Source organism: Rhagoletis zephyria, unplaced genomic scaffold (assembly GCF_001687245.7).
Source record: "Rhagoletis zephyria isolate East Lansing unplaced genomic scaffold, Rhagoletis_zephyria_1.1 Rzeph_scaffold_00159, whole genome shotgun sequence".
NCBI lineage: Eukaryota > Metazoa > Arthropoda > Insecta > Diptera > Tephritidae > Rhagoletis > Rhagoletis zephyria.
In genome coordinates, this window is record NW_016157243.1 from 323,450 (window position 1) to 350,228 (window position 26,779).

At 34.3% G+C, this 26,779-nt stretch overlaps 2 protein-coding genes across 5 annotated transcripts in view; one reads left to right on the forward strand and one right to left on the reverse strand.

Annotated features, from left to right (window-relative positions):
- Nos (Nitric oxide synthase) overlaps positions 1-26,779 on the forward strand; it is a 137,407-nt gene that overhangs the window by 24,111 nt on the left and 86,517 nt on the right. Inside the window, exons 5-9 of the mRNA XM_017606197.1 lie at positions 8,834-8,975; positions 11,699-11,838; positions 13,563-13,737; positions 14,332-14,513; positions 26,419-26,628. Of these exons, the coding sequence (XP_017461686.1) occupies positions 8,834-8,975; positions 11,699-11,838; positions 13,563-13,737; positions 14,332-14,513; positions 26,419-26,628 (849 nt within the window). The remainder of the gene's footprint in view (positions 1-8,833; positions 8,976-11,698; positions 11,839-13,562; positions 13,738-14,331; positions 14,514-26,418; positions 26,629-26,779) is intronic.
- LOC108355057 (lipase 1-like) lies at positions 2,011-5,850 on the reverse strand. 4 transcript variants are annotated; one of them, XM_017606248.1, is made up of 7 exons: positions 5,756-5,850; positions 3,403-3,667; positions 3,158-3,335; positions 2,884-3,095; positions 2,523-2,801; positions 2,083-2,455; positions 2,011-2,028 (listed from the first exon to the last, which is right to left on the reverse strand). In XM_017606248.1, coding segments are annotated over exons 2-7 (1,302 nt in total). In that variant the 5' UTR covers positions 3,661-3,667; positions 5,756-5,850; the 3' UTR covers positions 2,011-2,026. The 4 variants fall into 4 exon arrangements, with proteins under 4 accessions (XP_017461737.1, XP_017461723.1, XP_017461730.1 ...); XM_017606234.1 differs by lacking the exon at positions 2,011-2,028 and having other exon boundaries at positions 2,030-2,455; XM_017606241.1 differs by lacking the exon at positions 2,011-2,028 and having other exon boundaries at positions 2,030-2,455; positions 5,765-5,827.

The window sequence follows — 26,779 nt, forward strand, 5'->3', positions numbered from 1 at the left end:
TATCGATTTTGCTTTCGATATTTTTTCGATTTTGATATCAATATTTTCATCGATTTCTTTATCGATGTTTTTATCGATTTTGCTACCGATATTATTATCGCTTTTGTTATCGATATTTTTTGCTTAGTGTGTGCTTTTGTTTTTTTACTTGGATATGCTCTTAACCATACCACGTATTCTACGTTTAAATTTAGCGGCTGTATCTCCGATACAGCCTGCAGGCCAAGACGAAGGCGCTGGACTGTTCCTTTTTTTAGTTCTTCAGACGTCTCTATCCAATTTCTATGTTGAATTTTTTTCTATGGATACGTTTTCGAGATATCTGCAATTTACCGTTATTCAGATAAAAAAAAAGTGGTTCCACTTAATTCCGTATATCTTACGAACGAATTGAACAATCATCGTAATATGAAATACGGCAAATGAAAGCAAATAAAATTCTCCATAAACCGTTTACATCACTTTTCGTTAGGCCTGATAGTTTCTCAGAAATTAATTAATAACTTTAAGATTTTTTGCGTTTTTTGATGAAAAAATTAAAAAAATCAAGCTTTAACAGAGAAAATAAAAAATAACGACTGTTTTTTTATTTTTTGTCAATCAATTTCTTAAAACCTATTAGACCTATGGAGAAGGGATGTATATACAGCTTATGACGAATTTCATTGGCTTTAATTTGCCGTACTTCGTATTACGATTGTTGAATTGGTTCGTAAAATATGCGGCATTAAGTGTAATCACTTTTTTATGCTGAAAAATATATCCATACAAAAAAAAAATTAAATCGATTTTCGGAACCACCGAGATATTCTTCATATGAATTGGATAGTGGCATCCAGAGAACATTTTTGCTGTAAACCATTGTATTCAGTGAAAAAATTATTAAAAATTATTTCCTGTTATTGATAGAGAGTTTCTTGTTAAAGAGTGTTTGGAGATACATTCGTGGTTTTGCCAAATTACCGTCGATATGACATGAAAAATAACATGATTAAATACATTTTTATCAATGTTGATATATCTGACTTTTGACTAAATAGTTTTGTTACCCAAATACTCCCATGTGCGTCTGGTAGTGAAAAAATTGTATTTTTTTTTAAACTTTTGATTCCCGAGTTTATGCCTTTCTATGAATAAATTTTAAAAACATGTAAAATTTATTAGATTTCAAACCAAAATTTCTAAGATTTTATTTTAGTTTTGATTTTTTTAAACCCTGGTAGCGACCCTTGAAAATTTGTTTAAAATTATTTAATTTTCGTGATAGTCTTGATTATGTAAGTACGACAAAATGCGGGGGCGTTCCACACAAAATTTAGATGTTTATATATTTTAAGATCCACCATACTGTATAGTGGTCCTTGTACCGAAATTAACATAATAACACTTTTAATTTTGATTTTCCGTCTTTTTTTGGTTTGGTTTCAACATTTTGGCTATCCTAAGTAAGAGGGAAATCTTTACAGCCACCCCACGGACGAAAATTTATAGCGGTTGCAGGGAAATATTAAGTTCAGCTGCTCCTGCGAGCCGCGGAAATACCCAGACATGCGTGTCTATGGACTTTCCCCATGGGTTAGAATCCGATTGACGATATCTGCATATTTGAATATGCAAATAGAATCAGCCCTATTGATTAGTCCTTCAAGTGCCCTAAGGATAAAGGTGGAAAGACCAGTCTGCCTGAACTGCTTGGCCTGTGATCCATTTAGATTCCTTATCTTTCTCGAAGTTTTTGGTACTTAACCATATGATAAATGTATTACAAATGTGCCTCATACCAGGCCAAGACAAGAGTGCTGAAAGATGGCAGACTTCTTTGAATAGATCTCGGCACACGTGGCATACTAGAAATTTGGTTAGTGCTACCTCGAAAGTGGCTAGAGACCGATCAAAACCGCTGGGCCTAAAAATTCTACACAAATACACTTCGCATGCAGTTAGTATCTCGTGTGACTTTGAAGAACATTATATCCATATCATAAAATCAAGTGGTCTATCGTCCCATCACCCCCGCAAGGGAAACTCCTTTAAAAAGATATTAATTTATTTCACTCTTATTATTCTAATATTATCATTCACATTTTCGTAAAATCTCTACCATATGTTTATGGGCCAAGTTCCGCGCACTATCACCCCACAACATCGAAACATGGCCCCACTGCTTATCGGGAAACATATGATCCTTGAACACATTCGGCAGCTCAGCGATTAAAGTACGCACATCTGCTATGGCACTGAGTGGATCATTTTGAGCGTAATAAAGAGCTATAGGCGCTGTTATTTTCTCTAAGGGATACAGAGGTGGCTCTGCACTGCCATAGCGCTCAATATTGCGCTCCTTACCATAGTCATATTGACAAAAATTCATCGAGTCTTTGAGTTGAAAATAATGCCTCAATTGTTTAATGCTAGCACCGCTAGAGGAATGTGCCGCAATAGCCGGCAAACGGGCCTGATGAAGAGTAAGAAGAGAATTAGCTCAAGTTGAAATCATTCAAAAATCTTGCTCTAAAGCTTACTGGATTCCACATTCCATCGTGTCCGCCCAAGTAGTCGTACATGAATTTAACAAACCAGCTCTCAGTAGTCTTCGTACTGAAAAGAAATTTCCATGAGTTGTTGCGTGGTAGGATCTCAAAGACCGAATCTTCGCGGAGAAAAGCTAAAGAGCGTACAAAAGCTTCCATCGGCGTTTTCATTTGTGACATATAGGCGACCGGCGCTAGAGCGCTCATAAGACATACCTTCGAGTTGTACTCTGGCCGCATGGAGGCCATAACAAAGAAAACCGTGGTGCCCTAGGCAGTTAGAGTTGTTAGCGAAAACATTTCTAAGCAAACAAAATGATCGATTAAGATCGATTTATACGGAATTACTCACCTGTGAATGGCCGAAGTAAGCTAACTGCTTGTGTGCCGTCTTCTCCAGCACATAGTCTATCATGGCGGGCAAATCATTACAGCCTATTTCATGCCAAGAGAAGTCCCAAAAGGCAGATTTTTTGGGACACCTTTCAAGATGATTGCGTGAGTAAAAATTGCCGCGCGCATTTCCCAGCCAAACATCATAGCCCTGATCGTGAAGGTAGTAGCCTGGGGTAAAGAGAAATGTTGTTGGTAAATTTAAAAGTAACTTTGCACTTCAAATTGCAAACCTAGTCCTGCCTTTGGTCCCTGTATAATCCAAGTATCCGAACTATCCAATAGGCCATGCATAAGGAACACTGGTTTGCCATGTGGTTGCGCCAATCGATGCAGTTGCAGGACATATCCGTCTGCGGTGTGAACTGTATGCTCCTCCACAGGATAATTGTATTTTCGCGCCATGCCTGTCTGGAAAAGGGAAGAGTGTGGGAAATTTATATCAGCTTGATCTTCAGATCGTTTAATCGCTACTTACAAAGTCCAAGGTAGCATCTTCAATAACACTTTCGGAATAATTTTTCTTCAGATAAGTGCTTGCATTTCTACAAATTGTATTTTTGAGTTGTGAAGTTTTCTCTGGAAGCCGAAAACATCTAACGGTTTCTACACGCTTTCTTTCGAATGCTCTGCTACTAAATTGTTTTGAAAAATTTCGCGCTTGCTTTTGGCGGTAAAGGCTAGTGAGCACACAATTTCGTTCAGCTTGTAGTTGTACGGTTATTGCTGGCAGCATTTTATCTCTGCCGATAAGAAATATGAAGATAAATGAATTGAAACAAGGCGAATCTAAAGCTGTCAGGGCGTGTTTGTCACACCCTAGAACAGTCATGTTGAGAACAAAGGTGGAAAATTGTTCGTACAAATTGGTGTATGGGTGATTTCCAAACAAAGTGTACATGGCAGGTATTTTTTATATTTTTTTTCAAGATTGATAAATTTTTCCTCTGAAATCGTTTACTGACTATTATTATTGATTGATTGATTATTTTTTCTTATTTTTGCATTTTTTGTAAAATATTTTCCACAATGTCACTTTTTTTAAAGTAAGCTAAAGTATGAAGCTAAGCGCACACCAACGCGTTTGCGATACTGATAGCGTTATTTAGCTCTGATTAAAGAATAAGCGACTTTTATTTTAAAGTTTATCTCATTTAAAATGGGTTAGGTCACATCTGCTCTCATGGCCTCACATATAAAATTGGAACATTTTTTACACAAAAAATTAATTTTTCCACGATATAGTCCATTTTGTGCGCGCTTCCCTTTGAAAACACGTGTTGCGTTCGATTTCTATCGCTATCGCTATCGCGTTGGGTGCGCAAGGCTTAAAAACAGTTAGAAAAAAGTATACTTGCCGATAAGCATTGCAGTGATCTTTAACATTAAATGCAAATTTGCAAATCACTTTAAAACTAATTTATCAGATAAGCTAATGAAGAAATAAGCTTTTTAAATAAAAAATCCTTTTCCACCTAAAAGTGACATTCGGGAAATATTAAATATTTTTTTTTCCTAAGAGTCTTATTTCACGACACCATAAAATCAGGGAAATCACTGAAACCCCTGAAGCAATAAACAGACACTAGTAATTGTCTTATTTTTAGTGTTTTTTTTTTGCATAAAACACTGGGTGACATTCCGCAAATATTTAGCCTAACTTAACATTGTGCACTGATAAATTCACTTAAAAACACAAAATAATTGTTTTCATTAAGTTATGCATTTCTTAAGTCTTCTTAACTGCAATAGACTTAGGCAAAATTTAAAAAAAGTGACATTCTGGAAAATTTGTTATAATAGAAATCCACGCTTTTGTTGATAAAAATTTTCCGGCAAAAATTGAATAAAATAACTAAAAGTAAGATGGTTATTCACAAAAAGTTACGCCTTTTTCATTGTTTCTTTGTTTAAACTTTTTGTTCATGTTGATTATCGAATAAACTGAGCGGGGACAAATATTTTTATATGGAGTAAAAAAAACGGCTTATAATATAATAATATAATAATAAAAAAAAAAACAGCTTTGTTGGTGGCTTATTGTTTGGATCGTATAATGGTTTTTTGATTTTTCGTTTTTACCACAATAAAAAAATTTAAAAAGGGGGGAAAAAGAATAGCACTTGGTTGGGAAATTTCATGAAATTCCTTATAATTATTAGTAGCTATGAAACTTAGCTGATCATGAAACTTGCAAAGTTTTAAGACCGGTTTTCACTATGTCATATTAGGTTTTTTCCCGTACGCAACGCAACAGTCAAGATGGGTAATAGAGAGCAAAATCTGGAATGTATTGGGTCGTAAGTGTCTTCTTCTTCCTACCCGGGACAGCCCACACATTTTCTCCGGGTAAAAATGGATAAAGTGCCAAAGTGCATATCAGCTGTTCTGTGTTTACATGTACTTTTTGATTAATACAATAAAATTTGTGAAAACAAAATTCAATTTCCAAGTGTTTGCATTTAAGTGTCGATAACAAAAACTACTTGAATCAGCTAGTATTTCTCAACACTTCTGGATATTATCGTTTATTCTCTAGTTACCGGATCCGGTCCTGGTTGGACTGGAAAGAACCTATTTTGACACAACTCTATCTTTTTCATTCAAGAAAACCTGTATAACATCAAGTCCAACTATATACATATATATGTATGTATGTATGTATACAATTATTTAGAAAATCAACAGTAGGTTAAGGCAGTAAAAGTTATGCCTTTTATTCATTTTGAACTCCATCACATTCACAAGACAGAGTTTCCTAAATAGGTAACACAACTTTACTCCACCTTTACTCTCTTTAAATTGTAATACAACAATGAATTATTTCTTACAAATACTACCACTTTAATGCCCGCTACTTGTTGGCGACTGCTTGCACGCTCGTCGATCAATTGACAAATCAGCTGTGGAGCAAATTATCATTAGAGACGCTGTCAAAATGCAAAGCTTCTATGCCAAACTTGGCAGCACTGATAGAGCTAAATGACAGTCAGCTGTCGTCAACAGCTATCGCTGGCACTCAGTGAAGTCAAGGCACCATTTAAAATTTGAAATTCGAATCTTTTACAAAGTGTCTAATGACGAATGTTTATTTTAACGAATACAGATGTAAAATAGTCTGCTCAATAACCTGATAATTATTGATAGATCGTGTACGCAAACTTCATGCAAAAAAGGGGAAATTGCGAGAGTAAAGTGATGGTTCACTTGGAAAAAGTTTAACTAGCAGCAAACTGCCAGCAAGAAAAATATCTGATCAAAGTCATCTGTCTGGAATTGATAAAAATAATGCATTTTTTTATGACGTTAATAAGTTACCGATATACATCCTTAACTTATTTGTTTGGGAAAAAGCAGTATTTGATATATTTTTTTCGTTTGCGTGTCAAATTGATTTAGGCAAACTATTAATTTTTATTCTTTTCATGTGTTTTGTTTATGCTTTTGTGTGTAAACAAAATAAGAATCAACTTTACTTTATACTTGCAAGTTTTTGATGATTTTACGTTCGCTTAACTCTTAGCATATTTTCCAATTTGATAGAGAATCGTTTGTTACTCTCCTGGAAGTTTCTGCAGCATAAATTTTACTGAGGATCTATTCGAACAGACTATAATTCATATTTACGATTGTGATATGAACGGTAAAATGAAATAATAAATTTAAGCGCAAGAGTATTTGCAGACTAATTCTTCCGGTGAATTATTTCTTTACCCACCACTTTGTCGAATCTAATCGAGAATAATTTTCATCGCACCATAAAAAAACTCCCAAAAAGGCAAATATAGTTTATGACGAATTTGGGTATCACTCAGTCAATTTGCTATCAGGACCTTTGGGCTAGTAATGTCCCGATATGCGTTCACGAACGCCGAAAAAGCTCACAATGTCTATGGCAGCGTAGAGCCATTCTCTACTGGGTCGCAGTGGTATTACCGGAAGCAGACAAATGCGCGAGAAAGAGATCTTAAAAAAGTGTATGCAAATATGTAGACGAAGCTGAAAAAAAACCTGCAACCTCTCTTGCGATTCCTGTCCTAACGAGTCGAAGAGATGGGTAAAACATCTGCATACATGCGTTGTATCGCGCTCGCTTTGGCCACTGCTTTATGACAAAGTACACAGAGTTTGTCAAGGCTCTCAATATCGAACTTTCGGTTTCTCATTTAATTTTTGCCTTTTATTTAATTACTTCTTGGATAACAGTTATTTCTGATTTTTATTACATAAATCCAAAATAACAGTTATTTTTGACTTTTTTTTCTAAATAAACTGCAAATAACAGTTATTTTTGATTTTTATATTATATAATAGTTCATAATACCATCATGTCTTAGATAACAGTTATTGAACACCTTTATTTATGAAAGTCATCGATAAAACTCAGTCAGTAAATTTCACTTTTAGAAGTAATCAATATAAACCAGTCACTCACTGTTATGTTTTAAGCCATACTTTTAACTTAACTGACTTTTATACGTATGTGTTAAAAAATAAAAGCCAGTGACTGATTTATACTGATGACCTTTAAAAGCTAAAGTCAGTGACTGATTTTTATTGATGACTTTTATAAATAAAAATCAATAACTGTTATCCAAGAGATATATTATAAAAATAAAAAATAACTGTTATTTGCAGATTATTTATATAAAAATCAAAAATGATTGTTATTTTGGATATATGAAATAAAAATCAAAAACAATTGTTTTTTTACCTGTTTTTTAATTGTAAAAATTTATTTTCAAATTTGTTTATCAGTGAAAAAAGAAGTCGATTATTATGTATCACTTAGTTGTAGAAAATTTCCTTTGTAGTGAATTTCTCAATGACCGTTTTCATGAATAACTGTTATTTCGGTCCCTGAATAATTCTGAATAAAATTGGTGAAATTTTGATGAAACTTTGCTGATTTTCTGTTTAGTTTTTGTGCAAAATTCTTAATTTCTAGAGGACCACACCTTCGACAACTTGAACAGCTTAAAGAAACAGTTTATTTGGCACATTAAATATTTATTTAGGTGTTACATACACATTTGTCGTATTTAATGATCGAAATTTATTCATTTCACAAAGGTCAAAAATACATACATACACAAATATGTACTTACATACATACACACAAAAACCTGTTTAGTTCAGGACAATAAATCACCGTCACTGAAGAGGCGTTTTGAAAAGTTTGCATAGTTTTTCCACTGCAAAACACAAAAAAAAAAACCTAACTGGTATGCAGGGTAAAAGGAAAGTATTGGGGAAAAAGGACACGGAAAATTAGAAAAGCTTTGACATTTGCATATCTGACCAAATAAACGTCGAGGGAAAGTCAAACGAGAAAAAGTAGCAATCGAATAAAAAAGAGAAAAACTAAAGTAAATAACTACGAGTATTGTGTATTCAATTTCGATTTAACACTTTGCAGGCGAAAGTGTTTGGAATTGTTATTGTAAGTTTTTTTTTCCTAATCTGCTGCCTTGTGATTTGCGCTTAAATGGTGGACAAACCAAAAAATGCCGGCACATATTTGAATAGATAAATACAAATGTAAAAATGGACACAAAATAGAGTAAATACAATCAACTAGTGACATTTGTTGGTTAAACTTTATTTTCAATAAAACTTTTCGAACTTCTGCAACAATAAAAAAAGTTTGCGACAAATTTGGTTTCCTCTATTACATTGTTTTTGTTTTTTTTTTGCAAATGTTAACTTTTACATATTTATTGTATTGCTTTATTTGCTGTGCTCAAAATTATATTTACCACCTTTCTCTCCTTATATTTATTTATGTATATTCTCACTTCCTTTTTGTACGTTTGTCTGCCAAGGCATTCGCTTTATCGTGTTTTGTAACGGATTTCCCGATTTGAGATTTGCAAATTTGTTTTGTTTGTTTGTATTTGGTTCTACAGATCGGCAATTACGATATTTCCGCAGCGCACAGATGGACGTCACGATTATCGCATTTGGAATAGTCAACTCATCTCCTATGCTGGATATAAGCAGACGGATGGTAAAATTATTGGGGATCCTATGAATGCTGAGTTTACTGAGGTGAGTCAGACAAATGTACATACATATTGTAAGAATATAGGCATGTAAGTGGTTCATGGTTCATTACATAATTTTCTCGTTACTTTTATTTTAATACATTTTTACCATCTACTATATTTTTTTAAAAAATTGCTGCATAACTGTGGCTAGAAAGTTAAGAATGCTCTAACTACGGTATTACAGAATATTCTCATAGTCACGGCCCACTGACACATGCCTGCTTCAGAGCCCTAGATTGCTTTGCTACAATTCTCTATCATAAAATCTGTTCAAAAATAGAGCTCAATGTGTTCGGCATTTGTTCGGCCACTTCGTGTGAACATTTTGGCAAGAATTTACATTACATTATACCCGTGAGATATTCTTAGGTGAATACGCCTAGACAGGAATCGACATACATATATTTTAAAAGGCTAAACCTGATGAGAGTTGTTATGGTTCCAAACGAAGACAAATATTAATATGAGGAACAACCGAAGACGAATATGAAGACAATACATTCCCACGACAGTCGGGGAATTTGTATGCTGTTAAAACAACAACGGAGACAAATACGGAAGCGAATTAGAAGACAAACATGCCGACGGAATGAGAATACGAAGACGCATACGGAGTGTATGAATATGAAGACGAGACTAAATCGATATGACGACGAAGACGTATGTACATTAGGGTGGTCCAAAAATGCAAATAAAAAAGAAAGGTCGCAATTTTTATGTCCTCACCCCCTGGAATTGTTCTATACCGAAAAAAATATAAGCCAATTTTCGTATTTTGAAATAAAAAAATATTTACAGGTCGCTCAAAGAGAAACTGAGTTTTCCAATCGAAAAATATTGATTTTCAAGAATTCTATACCATTTCTACGAAAAGTGTTTTTTCCCCATCTAAAATGCACGGAAAACTTTGAGCGCTTTTAGCGACCTCGAAATACTTTTTGATTTCAAAATAAAAATAGGGGTATATTTTTTCGATAGAGAAAAATCCTAGGGGGTGAGTGCATTTAAAATCCGAATTTACTTATTTTGGATCAGCCTAATGTACAGATATGCACCACCCTAATGTACATATATGAACACGAAAAGTTTTTTAAGACGAATTTGCTTCTTCTAGGGGAGTTTTTATGGTAAAAAAAAAATCGGATGAAAAGGACTCCAGTTCATGGTAATTTTTCCGCAGATCAAAGAGTGCCAAGGTCTTCGAGAATTTTAAAATAGAAAAAAACGGTCGAGTGAATATAAAACGGATTTGACTGTTTCAAGGGCACGGCTACGGCGGAAATTTTCTACCTAAAAATTTTTTCTAAGTTATCTGGGCGAGGCAAAAACAAACTTGTTTTAATCTAAAAAAAATTATCATAGTATAAAAGTGTTCAAACAAATTTTCACGTTAGCCATGCGTCCATCATATCTTCATGCTTAATATATCTATGTACGTACATAAATTGACTGCCGAGGGCCGCCTGCTGTCGGACAAAAATTTTTGACATTTAACATTCGGATTTATCTGCCTCTTTGCACCGCTACACTACCCTGCAGGAGATTTCTATAGTCCAAAAATAGTTCAGGATGCGTTCCTTTTTCCACAACACTAGTTGCCGCTCAATCTCCGGACAACGGCTTCAACTGTCTACTTTTTAGTGGAGGTGCCATTGTCGGTGGACAGTTGCCCCACAAGCATTTCATTGTAGACAGTTCAGAGATAAACTAAATGAAAACTCTTGTTCGTTGACGATTGTTGTAGCCGAGCGACCCGTGGACCGATGTTGCTTAAACAATAACAACGGAATACTTTGTTCGTGCATGTTGATGCTTGCACAGATGAACGAATCGTGGTTAGATTTGAATTTTTTTACACTTCGTCTGCCAGCCGAAATCGATATTTTTTAAGTATCCAGTGTCCCTCATCGCATAACAAAGCAACCAGTCCATGTCTTGTTCTGGTAGATACTATCTCTGAACTAGTAACTTTATTTCATGGGGACACTTGCGCACGGCAGGGCATGTATGGATGTATGTATGTAGTAGATGTTCAAACGACATATGTACATATTAAAAACATTCATTCATACAAGCATAATTGCTATTCCTCTCTCAATGACACCGTGTCACGTCATGACTGCTCATACGCTAAGGCATACAACTCACTTCGGTTTACATCAAATCTACACTCGTGCTAACGGACAGCTTTCAATTTATGTCCTTGTAAAACACATTTACGCACACATGCATACATATGTACATACATACATATATACGAATGTACAAACATTTACTGGAAACATTTCCATCTAATCTGCAGCAGTGCTCTACGCTTCAGCTTCCGCTTGTTGTTTCCAACACCGAACAAACATAGCCGTTGGTGTTTACCTAACGCATTACGTGCAACAACAAAGAGATTTTAGATATTTATTTAAATTTAGCATAAAAGCCGTTTAGGTGAAGGCTCAAATTTGACCGAACGTTGGTCAGTAAGAGCGGTCGCGGCTTCACTGGCGAATTCGATATTTGGAATTGTTAGAAATTTTTGGTTGCCATTGACATTTTATTTGGCTTTTTGATTTGTCATCACGTACAGACATGCCCGGGCACATGTGTTTGGTTAGGTGTGCGTATTTAGGGGTTTTGCATATTTTACAGTTGGTGCCTTTAATTCCTTCTGAACTAGTTTTTATGTGTATTTAGCTATTTATTTGAATATTTTGGCTTGCTATTTCATTTCAGGTTTGCCTAAAATTGGGCTGGAAGGGTAAAGGCACGGAATGGGATATATTGCCGTTGGTTGTGTCAGCGAATGGTCATGATCCGGACTATTTTGATTATCCACCAGAATTAATATTGGAAGTACCCTTAAGTCATCCAAAGTAAGTTTTTTTTTTCTAATATTAAAAAATAAAAAATAATAATTTCGTAAATGGAAATTTTGATGAAATGCGTTTAATTTGTGTGTGTGTGTGGAAATGCGTGTTCGTGTTGGTTTAAATCTGTTGTAACGAAATGTTTTCAATTATTCCAGATATGCATGTTCTGATATTCTATTTTAACAACATGGTTGAGCTCAGATGGGCGTAGGTTCATAGAAAAGCAGTCTAGACATGAGTCTGATTAGTTTTAAGCATTGAAATTTCCAAATGAAAATCAGGGCTCAAATCGTAACAGTCGTGAATGAGCAAATCGTCACGTAAACATGCACCGTTTGGATTCTAACAGTCGTGAACCGACTGCTCGTCTCGTATATCGAATTACGAGACGAAATGTGCTTGTGACGAAGAGCTTTTGCACGAGCGTTTGTTTGGGTTTTCAACTGTCAAAATTTTACTTTGCATTTGGCACGGCAAAATTCAATTTATTTGTACACCATAGTCAGTTTTTCCAGCCCGTCTCACCACAGAAAAAAAGTTACCGATTGGCACACAGCCTAGGGCAGAAAAAGTATGTAGGCTTTTTAGGTTGCATAGTTTTAGGCGCAATTTTTATATATCAGTACAAGTAGATGAGGAGCCCAAAACAACTTTTCAACCACTTAAGCAGGGATCACACGATTTCTACATTTGTACATTTGGTAGTCACAGAGTGGTGTTTTCCAGAAATTTTTAACGATAATGAGTGCAGCTTAATAAAAGCTATCCAAACAATACCACTCTGTAACGGTGAAAATGGACAAATCTTTACAAATGTACAAATCGTGTGATCCCTGCTTAAGTGGTTGAAAAGTCGATTTGGGGTTTCCGGCCTACTACAATTCCTATATATTCCATAGAGGTGTGCATATCTATGTACAGAGAAAATATTGGGTTGTAACTTTGATTAATATTAATGGGATAAATTATATCCAACCTTACTTACATAGTTGTATGTACATATGTACAGCACATAAAATCTCCAAACCACAAAAATGTGTGAAATTTGTTTAAATAAGTAGATCATCACCTTTTAAAAAAAGAAGAGAAAAAAAATAAAGTCAGACCATAAATGTATACAAATATTAAACTTGCAGTTAAAGCTGTGCACTGCAGTCAACCTTAGTCAATTTGTGGGCTGCCTAAATAACTCAACTTAAAGATTGAAGTTATCCACATTGAACTTAATATCTTAACAAATCATTTGGTTTGCCTTTGGACTCAACGCACATCGCACAGTAGCCTTTCGCAATACCGCAATGGTTGGTTTGGCGGTTTTCCAGTTGAGTCAAATAAATCGACCGCTCAGTAAAAGATAAATATTATTTGAATAATGTTTGCCTCGCAATTTCGACACAGATACAGATTCATAAAGACAAATTGGTGTATGTGTGCGTATGAGTGAATTTGTTAGCGTTAGGCAAACCCCTCCTAAATATTTATATACATATAAAACACAATAATGATATATGCACTTGATAAATATATGTATTCATAAATATACTGAAGCATGTGTATTTTATTTGTTTATTCGAGTAACGGTGATGTTTACACATCCATCAATTGCAATTGTTTATTGAGGAAGCACACCACTGTACTACATATTTTAGTTTACTACATATACAAATACAAATACATGTATGTACATACCTGTATACATACATACATATGTTTCCTTTTCCCACCAGATTCGAGTGGTTTGTGGATTTGGGCCTCCGCTGGTATGCCGTGCCCGCAGTCTCATCGATGCTATTCGACGTTGGTGGCCTCCAGTTCACAGCGACTACATTCAGCGGTTGGTATATGTCAACGGAAATTGGTTGTCGGAATTTGTGTGACACAAATCGACGCAATATGTTAGAGGTGAGTGTGAAAGTGTTGCGAACTACTAACAAATTTAAAGGTTGACATTAGAGTTGGAAAGTCGTGTACTACATAATAGCGTGGGCCGAAAATCCGCTTTTTAGAATTTTGATTGGTACTTAATAGCAAAAATATAGTTCATTATGCTCTACAAACAATCTGTGTGAATGGTGACAATTTTTGGTCAATATTTTAGGCTCGCCCAAGTCCATCAAATTTCATTGAGCTTACCGACTTAGCTTATCTTGGCCACTATTTGACTACCTCTTGGTTCAATTTAAGGTTTATTGAGTGTATAGTGGCAAGTCATTAATTTTAAATACATTCATATCCTATTTTACTCTTCTCAACCATTCGGCTCGATCAGAGTATTCCGATTGTTCAAAATAATTGTAACATCACCATTACCGCTGCTAGGTTGACAACAATTTTTCACCGTTGTCTTTATTCCTCATTATGCCGCTGGTATGTCTTTTGCCATACAATTTTCAGCTTAATTGCACAATAAATCAAAACAAATACACAACTTATACACGATTTGCTATAATAAAATATTCGCATTATTGTTTTTTTTCTCTCTCATTTTCCTTACAGACAATTGCGTTGAAGATGAATCTGGATACACGCACACCCACCTCATTGTGGAAGGATAAGGCTGTGGTAGAGGCAAATATAGCAGTGTTGCATTCATATCAGAGCCATAACATTACAATTGTTGATCATCATACGGCCAGTGAGAGTTTTATGAAACACTTTGAGAATGAATCAAAATTACGGTAAGCCATATTTAGAAGCCACTTTAGCTGCGTAAACCAATTGCTTTTTTATTGAGTTATTGCTTTTGTTATTAGGATACATTTATTTTTGAATACCCATGGGAGTGAAGAAAAGTGGTTGCAAGTTCGTAATTTGTTTGTGTCTAAATATGTAGATTCGTTGATTTTTTTTATCAATGCAATCTTTTGTTGGCTTTACTTTTGAACCATCAAGATTGCCGACGCTTCGTGCTTATAGATTTCCGAATATAAGTCCCTCCTCGTTCTTATTGAAAACATAAATATACAATTTGACGACAAATTCTTTCTTTGATGAGAAAATTCTACCGAATTAAATATTACAAAACCAAATTACTACCCAAAGGCTAACACCCAAATGTATAGAAAATAAAGAAGATTTTAACTGCTTTATAAATCGACTATGAATTAGGCCATTACGTGTTGTAAATACAAAAAGGCTCTAAATCACGGCCTATATTACGTTTACCATAAAAATATCTTACTCACACTGATGATTTGTGGCAGATGTCTAAACTCGATGAGTGAAATACTCGAAACCACATTTAGAGGTATATTCTGCGCTGGTTTTGTAACTGGTAAATGAATTTTTAAACCCATTTCGCTTTCTTTGCACTCTTGTAACCGGTAAATTTTGTTACGAACTCATAAGTTGGTAACTGGTAACTGTGTATGTATGTGTAACTGCGACATAGTTGCGAAGAATACGGTAGAGAAATCTCCACTCAGACATTTCAGCATTAAAATTTCAAGTCATCCACATCCCAGTCGGCGGAATGAGAAGCGTTTCTACACGAACACCTTCAGGAAGAGATTTTTCAATAACACTCTCTTTTTTGGAAGCTTTATTAGAGGATATTCCAATAGCGCTGCCATTCGTAGACAGACGAGAAGGTGGTGCGTTTACTGGGAAGCTGAATCAGAAGGCCTGCAAACTCTGGCCATGCCATACAAAATGAAAAGGAGTAAAGAATCGAGCACGGAAGGCCTATTACTTCAAAAAATATACGAACTAAAGGCTCCCAAAAGGCCTATATTTTCTAATTTTGCCGACTGGGATCTATCGAGTAGTGTCGATATCAAATAATTTTTGCGCTTTAATAAAATTTCAGGTAGGTTGTTAGAACATTTTACATTGATGGTGACGCCTCTCATTTAAAAAATAAATGTCTCTTTGAAAATGTCAAAGTAAAGGATATAAAATGCATTCATGCAGTAAAGGGATCCGATGTCGTATATGGCGTATTAAGAACATTTTCCAATTCGATATATCCTTCGTTTTCTCTTCGTGCTCTTTCCGACTGGGTGCACAGATTCATTACAGTTTTTGTTTTTCTTTCTAAATTTTTTACGTTGCTTCATAAAACCATTGCAAGTGCATGGATACTATGTTCATACATTTGATGCGCATTTTTATGTGCGTCCTTTTTGAATTTATGTGTATATTCGTACGTGTTCCATTTGACGTTTCACCTGACATGTGATGGCTCTGATTCAATGCAATAACATAAACAACATCAAACTGTGATTACTTTGTTTTGTTGTTTGCTGATTTTTATTAGTTTCAATATTCCGCTTCGCAACATAAATTTTCGCTTACTGAATTTGTTTGTTTTCATTTCCGGATTGCAAAAAAAGACAGCAACAAGACAATAATACAATTTGTGTTTCCATTCCGCTAACTCGCAGTAATCATTTTCCATTGTTATTACTTTGTTTTTGCACTAATGTCTATATACTATATACTGAAAGAAAAAAAAAATGGCTCTGACGTGAATCGATGCGCGGTTTTGTTATGGTAGTTCAAAGTAATAAATATATAATGGGATACATACAAAGTTCTCCATGCGTGGAAACAATGCTTTCTCTGGGCAATGATTACCTACTTGTCAATCTTAACTCCTCTAATAGCTATGCAGACGTTGCAGCCTGTCCATTTTAGACCTTTCTCAGTTGTTTGTAGAAAAGCGCATGAATATGTTTGACATTTGATGTTTTGAAAATGTGCTGTTTTTTGTTGCTTGCTATGGGTTAGTGTGGAACGTCTCTCCAAAGCAGTTAAGACGTCAACTTGCCAACTACAGTTATCACCACTCGCCAAACCCAATTTAAGGGCGTGGTTATCTAACAAAGAGGTTTCAAATTAAGAATAAACCGGATAAACTGTTTTATTTTACATATACTTTAAAAATAAATTTAAAATTAAATAAGCATAAAAAAAATAATAATTGTGAAAAAAATGAAACCTACAGCCGTATTCTAACAAAGTCACAAACCTTATCTCACCCCTGCTGTGATTTCTATTGTAATTTCTTAAGAAAATTAGATAGTTAAAACAACAGTGCTTTGTGTCCCGAAAAACTCGACCATACATGCATGAATGAGAATACAAAATCTTTATATGCCCACTCACATCAGCTCATCTAACATCCCTCTCCCTACTGCCCAAACCTGTCAGATCTGGCCTTTTCCTGGGCCTGAAGCTAGATGAGAATAAATCAATATGTAGCCGATTCACAAATTTAATAAGCTGCTACAACAACAAAAAACGGTGTAAGATTTTCGTTCGAGTTTTTTTTTATTTTTAACCGACTTCAAAAAAAGGAGCCTATCAATTCGTCGGAATATTTTTTTATTTTACTTTGGACCACGTAAACCGATTTCTATACTTCTTTAAGGAAATATAATACCTCCGAGATGATCCCATACTAATTTGGTTTGGATCTGATAATTAGGTTATGAAGAAAATAACGGTAATCTTAAATTTTCATATGAGAATCGAAGTCGGTTTTGTTTTCTTTTGCTTAAAAATTACTTGTTTAATGGTGATTTCGTTTCTTCCAAAAAATGTTGTCCTTCCCTGGTGAAAGATGTGTTTGATGTTGCACCTAACCCTGTAAAAGGACATATTATTGCCTTGTTGTCCTTGTCATGCATTTCATATTATTGTCGTCTTAAACAACCATATGATTTTCAGTGCAATTTTCTCCCCTGACAAAGCTTTAAAGGGCAGATAATGTAGATATCTTTTTTGTGATATTTTAAGAAATGAACACAAAATTTTCTCACCCTTTGCCTTTAATTTGGAATGGAACACGAAAAGAGAAAGGGGCAATCAATAGGCGATATTTTTTTGGTAGAACCGAAATCACCATAAGTAAATTTCTGCAGTAGAAAATTTTCCAGTACTCACAAATAAAATTTATGAAAATTTTCATTTTCAACGAGTAATTAAAAAAAGAAATTTATCTAAGAAAAGCTTTTATTAGTGGTGAAAAAAAAGAAAAATTGTATCCCCCTGCCAACTAATGGCAAAATATTTTTTGGCGGTATTTTTCCATTTATATAATAAATTTTTTTTGCGCCACCTACCGGACTAATTTCTCTTTCGTATTACACTGTCATCGGGTCCGAGCTTAGTTTGAAGATTCAAATTGATTGCAATATTTGATGTCATTTGATTTGATAAAAGAATTCTAAGCGGTAGAAGTTATATCAGCTACTTTGGAGATCACCATATCTTACGGGGTGTGCATAGCTCATTGGTTAACGCTTCTGGCTTTGCACATGACGATGACGCGCGTTCGATCCCTGCTGAATCTAGATAAAAAAGAAGTCTGATGAGGAGATGTGGTGATCTCCGTAATTGGTACTACAACTTCTACCGCTTAGACTTTGTTGCTTTTTCCATTTTTCCTAATAAACATAATCCTGGTACAAAGCTCAATAACAATATATTTAAAATACTTATATTTTGCAGGCTTGTTGTTGAATTCATGATACAATATATTTTCACTATTACCAAGCGATTTGAGAAAAATTTGATTTTCGACCCGCCCTAGTTGGCATATAACATCAGAGGCTTCGTACTTTAAACCAAGGCAATATTTATATAAGACATTGACCGTAAAATGTTCCTAGCCTTCCTCAAAGTTTTGCATAAATTATAGCGATACCAAAAGTTCAATATGCACTTATTATCAATCAATTAAAATATTCCATATACAAATTTCTGGAGGAGAAAGTCGAAATTGGACTGAAATACGAGCAGCAGAATTATTATAATTTTTTTTTATTTAACAACGTTTTTATGTCAGCACCTAATTGCAAATGATAATGATCCCGAATTCGACAATTTTTTTGTAGCTCTTTTTTTTTTTTGGACGTTCATATTGTTCGGTGGTCTCACTGTAAGTGGCTGTTATTCATTACACTTCTTATCATTCGCACATGTGACTGCTGTTGGCCTTGAAACGATAACCCGCAGTGGCAACTACATAATTAACAAAGAGGACTCTTTTTCGCAAATAAAAGACATAGACTTTTAATTGTTTTTTTTTTCGGAAAAATTTCGCATTCGGTTGTTTTCTTGAGAATGTGCGGCGCCTCAGCTGGTTTTGTTGAGTTGGTCAAGAGTAGACTCGATTACAAGCAAAATTGAATGAAAAATAGTATTGTTCCATGAAAAAGAATTCTGGTCCTGTATACTGGAATTTAGAGATAGGAGTTAGCCGCAAGAATATTTAATTTTCTACTCATCTGTCTTAGTTTGTTCCATGACACAGTGTAATACAGTGAATTGGATATGAAAGACATTCTCATTTTTAGATTCTTATTTGACAAATGGTTGTTTACATTTTTGTTCTTGAACATCAAAGACTCAAAAATGTAAAACTTTGTTAAGTGAAAAAATTGGTCGCTTTATGAAATTGTATTTATTCGAACGCATTTTGTTTACAATATGAATCAATTGTCCATTAATAATAATAATAATAATAGATTGGCGCTTACACATGTGTTAGTGTTTGGCCGAGCATCTCCTCCGATATGTGGCGTGCGCCTTTATGTGGTCAGGGGTCCCTCCCTATAGTTTTACGCCGACTCCGAACGGCGATTGTATTTTATGAGAAGCTGTTTTTCATGGCAGAAATGCCGGAAAGAAAAAACCTTTTTTCAAAAATTTTTTGCGTTGTTGCTTTGACCAGGGCTTGAACCCAGGCCCTGCGGAGTGGAAGCGCGCAATGCTTATCATTACACCACACCAAAGCCGCCGATTGTCCATTAAACAACAAAAAAAAGGTTGGCTTATCAATTTTTTCTTCTAGTCTGTCATCATAAATTTATCGCAGTTCCATGGAAGAGTTCCTGCATGAGCAATTTCAAAAAATAAATACAATAGTCGTGTAGGCTTGTAACAGCTTCTATAAAATTGTAGTGACAGTCACGTGTAATGCGGCAGATAACAGATATCAGTTTTACATGTTTCAAAAAATTTGATTGAATTCCAGGCAAATATGTATATAATAAAAATCTTAAGAGAAAAAGATTTCAAAGCATATTTTTCACATATTACTTTCTTCAAATAGAATATTTATCAAAATTAAGAGGCAGAATGCTCAAATTGCAATTGTTAACGCAAATACCCTCTAAAATATGCATTAATATTAAATGAGAATCGTTATCAAGTCAATAAAAACATTTTAAATAAAAAGAAAAACACTGACCACGTTACATCTAAATATTTATTAGATAGTTGTGCAAAGAAAGCTTTTCTTTTTTATAAGCTTTTTTTCCATATGGCATCATTTAGATATGGACAATACTAAGAAAACATGTTATAAATATATCCAATTGGAAGGGTTACTTATGTAAGTATCCGAAAAACAACTTATTTAGTTTTTCTCCGGCTACGTTACACTTAATATTTACGGTACATTTCGTTAAGACCTAATGGGAGTTCTAAACAATTTTTGCGCTAGCTTGGAATGTGTCCTATTAAACTAATTAATTTTTTATCGTTCTGAACATTATCAGCCAAAATTAAATCAGTGTAAGCTTATATTTTTTTTATATTTTTCCTTGATGTAGTATTGAAATCTGTTTTTAGGTTCGTGAAAAAAGGAGCAAAATATTAAACAATTAAACACACAATGCTTGGAAATGTTAAGAATTAGTGTCAGATGCAGCTGACAGATATAGCGAAAGAAAGAAAAACTCGGACAGGCTTACATATCTGAGGAATCGACCATATGCATCTTTGAAAAAACGCGAGTACAAATGTGAATAAATTTTAACAAACATTTCAAGATACATGTGCCACAAATGCAAGGTCACTGAACGCGAATGGATTATCTCTGTTTTGCGTTCCTCTCGATCAGTTTTCATATAGGACGGCGATTCTCAAAGTGGTCTAGCGTAATGCCCAGGAGACCATGGGAGGCTCGATGGGGGTCTACATTAGCGTGAAAAAGTAGGGGGGTTCACGAGTTTTAAGTGGGGGTCCACGAAAATTTATCTGGCTTCGATAGTAAAGAATAAAAATGTTTGCTTGGCCTTACCTACCAAGGTAGGCAGATAAATACAGTACACAAAAAAAAATTAAAGGAGAAAAAGAATCCAGAAGAATTTTACGATTATTTTTGCCAGGCTTTATTTCGGTGGAGAATGGTCGCACTGAGACTTTAAAAACGCTTTTGAAGCTTTAGGGCTAGTTTCTTCAACTCAACTTAACTTAGTTTAGCCATTTTTTGGACTTATTCATTTTCACCGTCTTGGCTAAGCCAAAAATTAGCCTACGTTTTAATCAGCTTATTCTTGACTAAGTCCAAACAAATGGCTAAACTAAGTTAAGTTTAGTTGGTGAAACCAGCCCTTAAAGTTGTCCAAAACTTTCGAGGAGCTGCGGTTCGCATGTAGCTCTGACAGATAATGCGAAAAAGTAATTCTGTAAATTTGTTTTTTTTTTGGTCCACGGGCTTGAAAAAATGTTTCAGTCAGGCCGGCCATATGATAAGATAGCCTCTATATTTAGCCCTAATTTCTGTTTTTTTTTCAAACCTTCCTTAATTTATTTGAGTAGTGTATTTTACAGAGAAAAAATTCTGCACTAAGGAATAAAGCTTCCATTTTCCTCTTCACTACAATCAATTCAAGTGTAATCAATTTTGGTTTCCTCTTTTGTGAGCTATGAAAAGAAAGAGCGCTGTTTAAGAATTTTGTCTTTTAAATAACTTAGTTTTTTTGCCTATATTTTTACCACGTCAAACAGAGTTAAAGAAATTTTAATCAACCAAACGTCAAAGTAATCCGCGATGTTAACTCTTCTAATCGGTGCTCCATTGGCAAGTTGCCAATCGGCTGCCCCTTCATAGCGACTTCTTCTGATTAAAACACGCTGCAGATATCTGGAGACCTACACTAGAGATAAACGAGAACACAGCTCCTTCAATTCTACCGTTCAACCCTGAATATGTTTACTTGACCTCTGTTTCAAATGCTGTTACTCTGGCATTCTTCAAGTACGAAGTGCTCTTCTACGGGTACGACTCTAATCATAGCTATAACATTAGGGTGGGCATGGTCCGGAAAGCCTCGCTCTTTTCAACAAGGTCGCCTCGCTTGCAATACTTGACTCTGTCAGAGAGCTGTATTGAGAAAAGCTGGTCCTTCGTACCCCCTGGTGAATAAGATGAGTTCTGTATTTTCAGCAGTTATAGCAAGTAAAAGCTAGTTAGCTAATAACTGACTAAGATTAAGTACCTCTGCATAAGAGCATACAGGGTGCGCCGAAACTGTAACCTGGCGAAGAGTAGCACATATTTCCTTTCCAGCTTCTCCAGTGAAGCTGTTCTCAAACTAATTGGTTGCTACGTAAATTTCACTAATTATTTACGTCGTCATTCAGCGATTATGGGACCACTCTTTAGACATGTGTATTAAGTGTCGACGTTTTGAAGAAAGTAAACAAATCAGTATACAATTTGTTGTCATTATTTATGAGATAAGTCTAAAAGAGTTCCATAGTTCAACACGAGCTTTCAAAATCTTAAAGCAAGCAATGAACTTTGGTTTTTTAACGATGCGATTATAATTGCGTGGAATTAGTTGGATTTTGGTGCAATAAAATAAAATATCTATTATATTCGTATTAAAATACAATTTTTAATCAGCGCTTAATAAATTTAATGAGTATGCTCTTTTTTAACAAATTCTAAGGTGTTTTTTATTTTGAGTTATTTAATGATTTAGCCATTTTATGAATGGAGCGTCAAATGTTGATTCAATTAATTGTACGCAGTAAAGTGAGAAGAGACTTGAATGCCTTGTCAAAGCGAAAGATAATTTTACTTCAAAACCATCAACTATTTAAATAAAAAGTGCAATCTACAGTATTTCAACGAGATTATCTTTTCAACCTAAGAAACCGCAAACGGCAAAACCATTGAACCAATAAGTGACACTGGCACTCTCTTTGTTCGAGTAGTTTGATCCGCAACTAAACGATAGTAAAATGTCATAATTATCAGTTTATTTTTAGATGCTCTTCTGTGTTGATTCTCTTTTGCAAAAAATTGCCTCCTTGTTTGGAAAACACAATGACTTATTTTATGGCTGTTAATGCTCCTCTTGACTGTTAAACGACACAAACAAGGCAAAAGTGACGATTTAGCTGCACAAAAATAATTAACTAATAAAATTGATTTGGAGTGTGGGAAACTAGAATTATATAATGGTTTAAAACTATTTATGCAAAAATAACGGCATTAATAAAAATATAAATTTACCGATCCCTGCGAAAAACGGTTTTATCCACTTTGATCTCAAACATGATGTTTAGATTTTGATATTCGTATGAAATAAATAATAGTAACAGATAAATATTGTACTTGGACAACATGGGGGTTTCGTAGCAAATTAAAAATTTGGAGATTCATCGTTTCGATTTCGTATTTTTATATTTTTTATTTGCCAATCAGCTGATGCTAATAGATTATTTTGTAGCTGTTAACAAAATAAAATTACTACTAAATTGCTTCAACGGCACAGCTTGATTTTTGAGAGGGCTTTCTAAACAAATCAAAAATACTTTTACTTTTGTACTTTTTTTTATCATTTACGGAATAATTATTTTCTAGTCAATTTTATAGAACTTTTTCAAATAACGACAATTTAAAAACTGTTATACGTAAACTATTGAAAATATAAAAACTTACTTGAAAAAGTTCTTCTTTAATATAAAAATAATTTTAAAAAGTTACATACATGTACACATACTATAATTAATACAGGGCTATCGCGTATGACTGATTGAGGTGCCTGAGCGCACGATATGCACTCAGCATTAGTTATAAAATACTGTCCCTTAGTTAGTCAAATATTAAGGAACGTTCAAAGGTATTTTTATAGATATTAAATATCAGCGCAATTTTCGATTTTTGTCCAGCTAAATTGTCACTTTTGACTTTTGTGCGATGCGACGTGACAAGTCGACCATAAATTTAACAAAAAAAAAATAAAATATAAACAAAAAAATGTTTTTCTACTAAGTACTTGCCATATTTGGTGATCATGTGCTTGTTTACAATTTAAACACAAGTTGATAAGGCTTATCAACAGCTCAAATGCGCTGACGGAACAATAGGCGGAATGCAAAAAAAAAGAAGAAAAGAAACACTGACTGATCTTCTTTACGAGTTGTTTGCCGATATAAATATTAATTACTCATAAAAAGCCGCGATTGTCATTGAAAATTCGCAAAAAAATTTTTTTTTGTTCAAAGGTTTATTCGGTAAGGAAAGTTTAGCAATGAAAAGTTTTTCTGCTGCAACTCATTCCATTAATATTGAGTTTATCCTTAAATTAATTAAATTCGAAAGTGAGTTTGCTTGTTGGTTATGCTTTCACGCTTTAACAACTCAACCGATCATCATGAAATTTTTGTAATCTGGGCGTGGCTCCTCCCATACAAATGGAGTTTTTCATACTGCATATCTCTGCAAGTATTAACGGTAGAGGACTGGAACTTGGTATGGAGATATATTAAGTCAAGAAAAAAAATTAGCATTATTGGAGAAGGGGGCGTGGCACGTCACGTTCAAACGGAATCTTCGATACTGCTTGCGAGTATAATAGAATGCACAAAAGAATGTTGAATGCTGTTTTTTAATAAAACTAAAAAAAAACATTCAAATTTATAACAATTTTGATAAAATTTAACTGAAAAAGCCCATGTGTAAGAAAATTTTAATCATGGCACTTTCTATAAAAGTAGGTCTATATAATCGAGCATACATCCTATAGCTGCGTTAGTAGGCATACAATTTTTCTAATAGAATTATCTGTAGCTTAGGGTGACTAACTTCTATTCGTACGAATACTTTTTTTGATTTCAAGGCAGTCGAATATGAAACTTTGTAAAAAATAACGATGCACATATGCGATGTAATTTAAACATTTCTACGGTTTATGTGGAAAAACACATTTTCAACTGAAAGAGTGATTGTAGCAAAAATTGAAATTGGCCGCTTTTATTAAATTTGTCAAAAGTTTAAGATTTTCTGTCCGCTTTTATGATTCACATTTTTGTTACAAATTTTTTATATATCTTTAAAATTTTTTTTTTTACAAAGTTTATCAACTGAAAGTAATGAATAAAAATAAACAATTTTCGAAAGAGCTTGAAAATTTCCTTATCTTTCGAATTTAAAGGCCTGAAACTCAAAAAGTACTACACCAATTGACAAAAAATGAGTCGGCGCAATGAGGTTAAATATATCTTTCGAAAGGTATCCATTTGCTTTTCTGGAGTTTTTTATATCTCGAAGATGCTTCTTTGGGAAAGTAAATTAAACTTACTGTCGTGCTTAGCGCCCCTAAATAAGTATAAAATAATATTTTTCAGCGAAGTCCTTTCTTCGTGTAAAGTAATGTAATTAATGGACGCGTAAAGTATCAATTTTCTATGTTTTCTTTTTACGAGTTTTATGCTCAGAATTATTGTTTAGAATGAGAACTGTATGTGTATATGTACCTAAACAAATAAAATTTTGGAACGTCGCTCTAAAATACATAAAAAAAATCTTAAATCGATGAATAATGAAACTAGCCCTTTTCTTAGCTCTAAAATTTTTTATTTAGCCATTTTTTCCGGAGGTTCTAGCCCTAAAGGGATATTTATTTCTGTCAACACTGTTCATAAGGATAAAGACTTTTGAAAATCCAGCTGCGGTCGTACCCTTGAATGGCTGTATTTCAGAAAGTAAATACTAATGAAACCCGGCTTGTCGCCAGGACTGGATTTATTTAAAATGCCGCCCCATGCCCTGTGAAAGATAATGCCCTTCTTCCATGAACCTAAAAGAAATATTAAAAAAAGTTTATTCTACAGCGTGCTGAAAATGCTGTACTTTCTGTACAATCGCCAATTATTGCAAAGTCAAGCTTTAGTTTAAAAAAATTAAATTCGCGGCTTTGGCCAAAATATTCATAGAAATAAAAATATTCATAGAAATAAAAAATTTTTTTTTTAACTAAAATCTATATTGTTATCGGAAAGCTTATAAAAAATGCAGAGAGCAAAGTAGATGTAGGAAACTAAAATTGAGCCACTCTAGTAATATTTAAGGATAAAAAAAAAGAAATAATTTTTGGGTTTTCTTAAATAAATAGCGTTTTTGCCAATTTTTGTGTTTTTTTTCAATTTTTCAGTTTTATTCAAAGTTTACAGGAGACTTGTGTAGTTGTAACTAACCATTCAGGCAATCGATTGCCTTGATTACGATCACCGCAGATTCCCATTTCTTTTTTTATTTCAATGAAATACCCAACCCGCCATCACGAAAGGACTTCTAAACAAAACCGGCAGTTTTCATACTTTTCTTTTACATAGCATACATGCACTCTTCCACACAAATGGTACACACATCTTAATTGCAGTTTCCACTTCCGTGCATACCTCAATTCCCCAATAGAATTACATTGAATCTCATTGAGCTTAATGCAGCAATTTTTCTTTTGTTTTTGTAGATATTTTCAAGTTGCTTTCTTTGCTTTGCTATACATACATATTTGCACTAATACAATCGCATGTATTTGCATTTCTTTGCAGCAATGGCTGTCCAGCCGATTGGATATGGATTGTGCCGCCGATGTCTGGCTCGATAACGCCTGTTTTCCATCAGGAAATGGCTTTGTATTATTTGAAGCCATCGTTTGAGTATCAAGATCCGGCTTGGCGTACGCATGTGTGGAAGAAGGGGCGTGGCGAGGGCAAGAGCAAGAAACCAAGACGTAAATTCAATTTCAAACAAATTGCCAGGTAAGTGAGCTTATAAATGTACCACGAACATACATATGGATATACTATATGGCATACATACATATGTATGTACATTAGACTGCATCACTCCCCATAAAAAAAAAAATCCGTACTATTTTTCCATTGGTATTATAAAATCTATTATATTTTA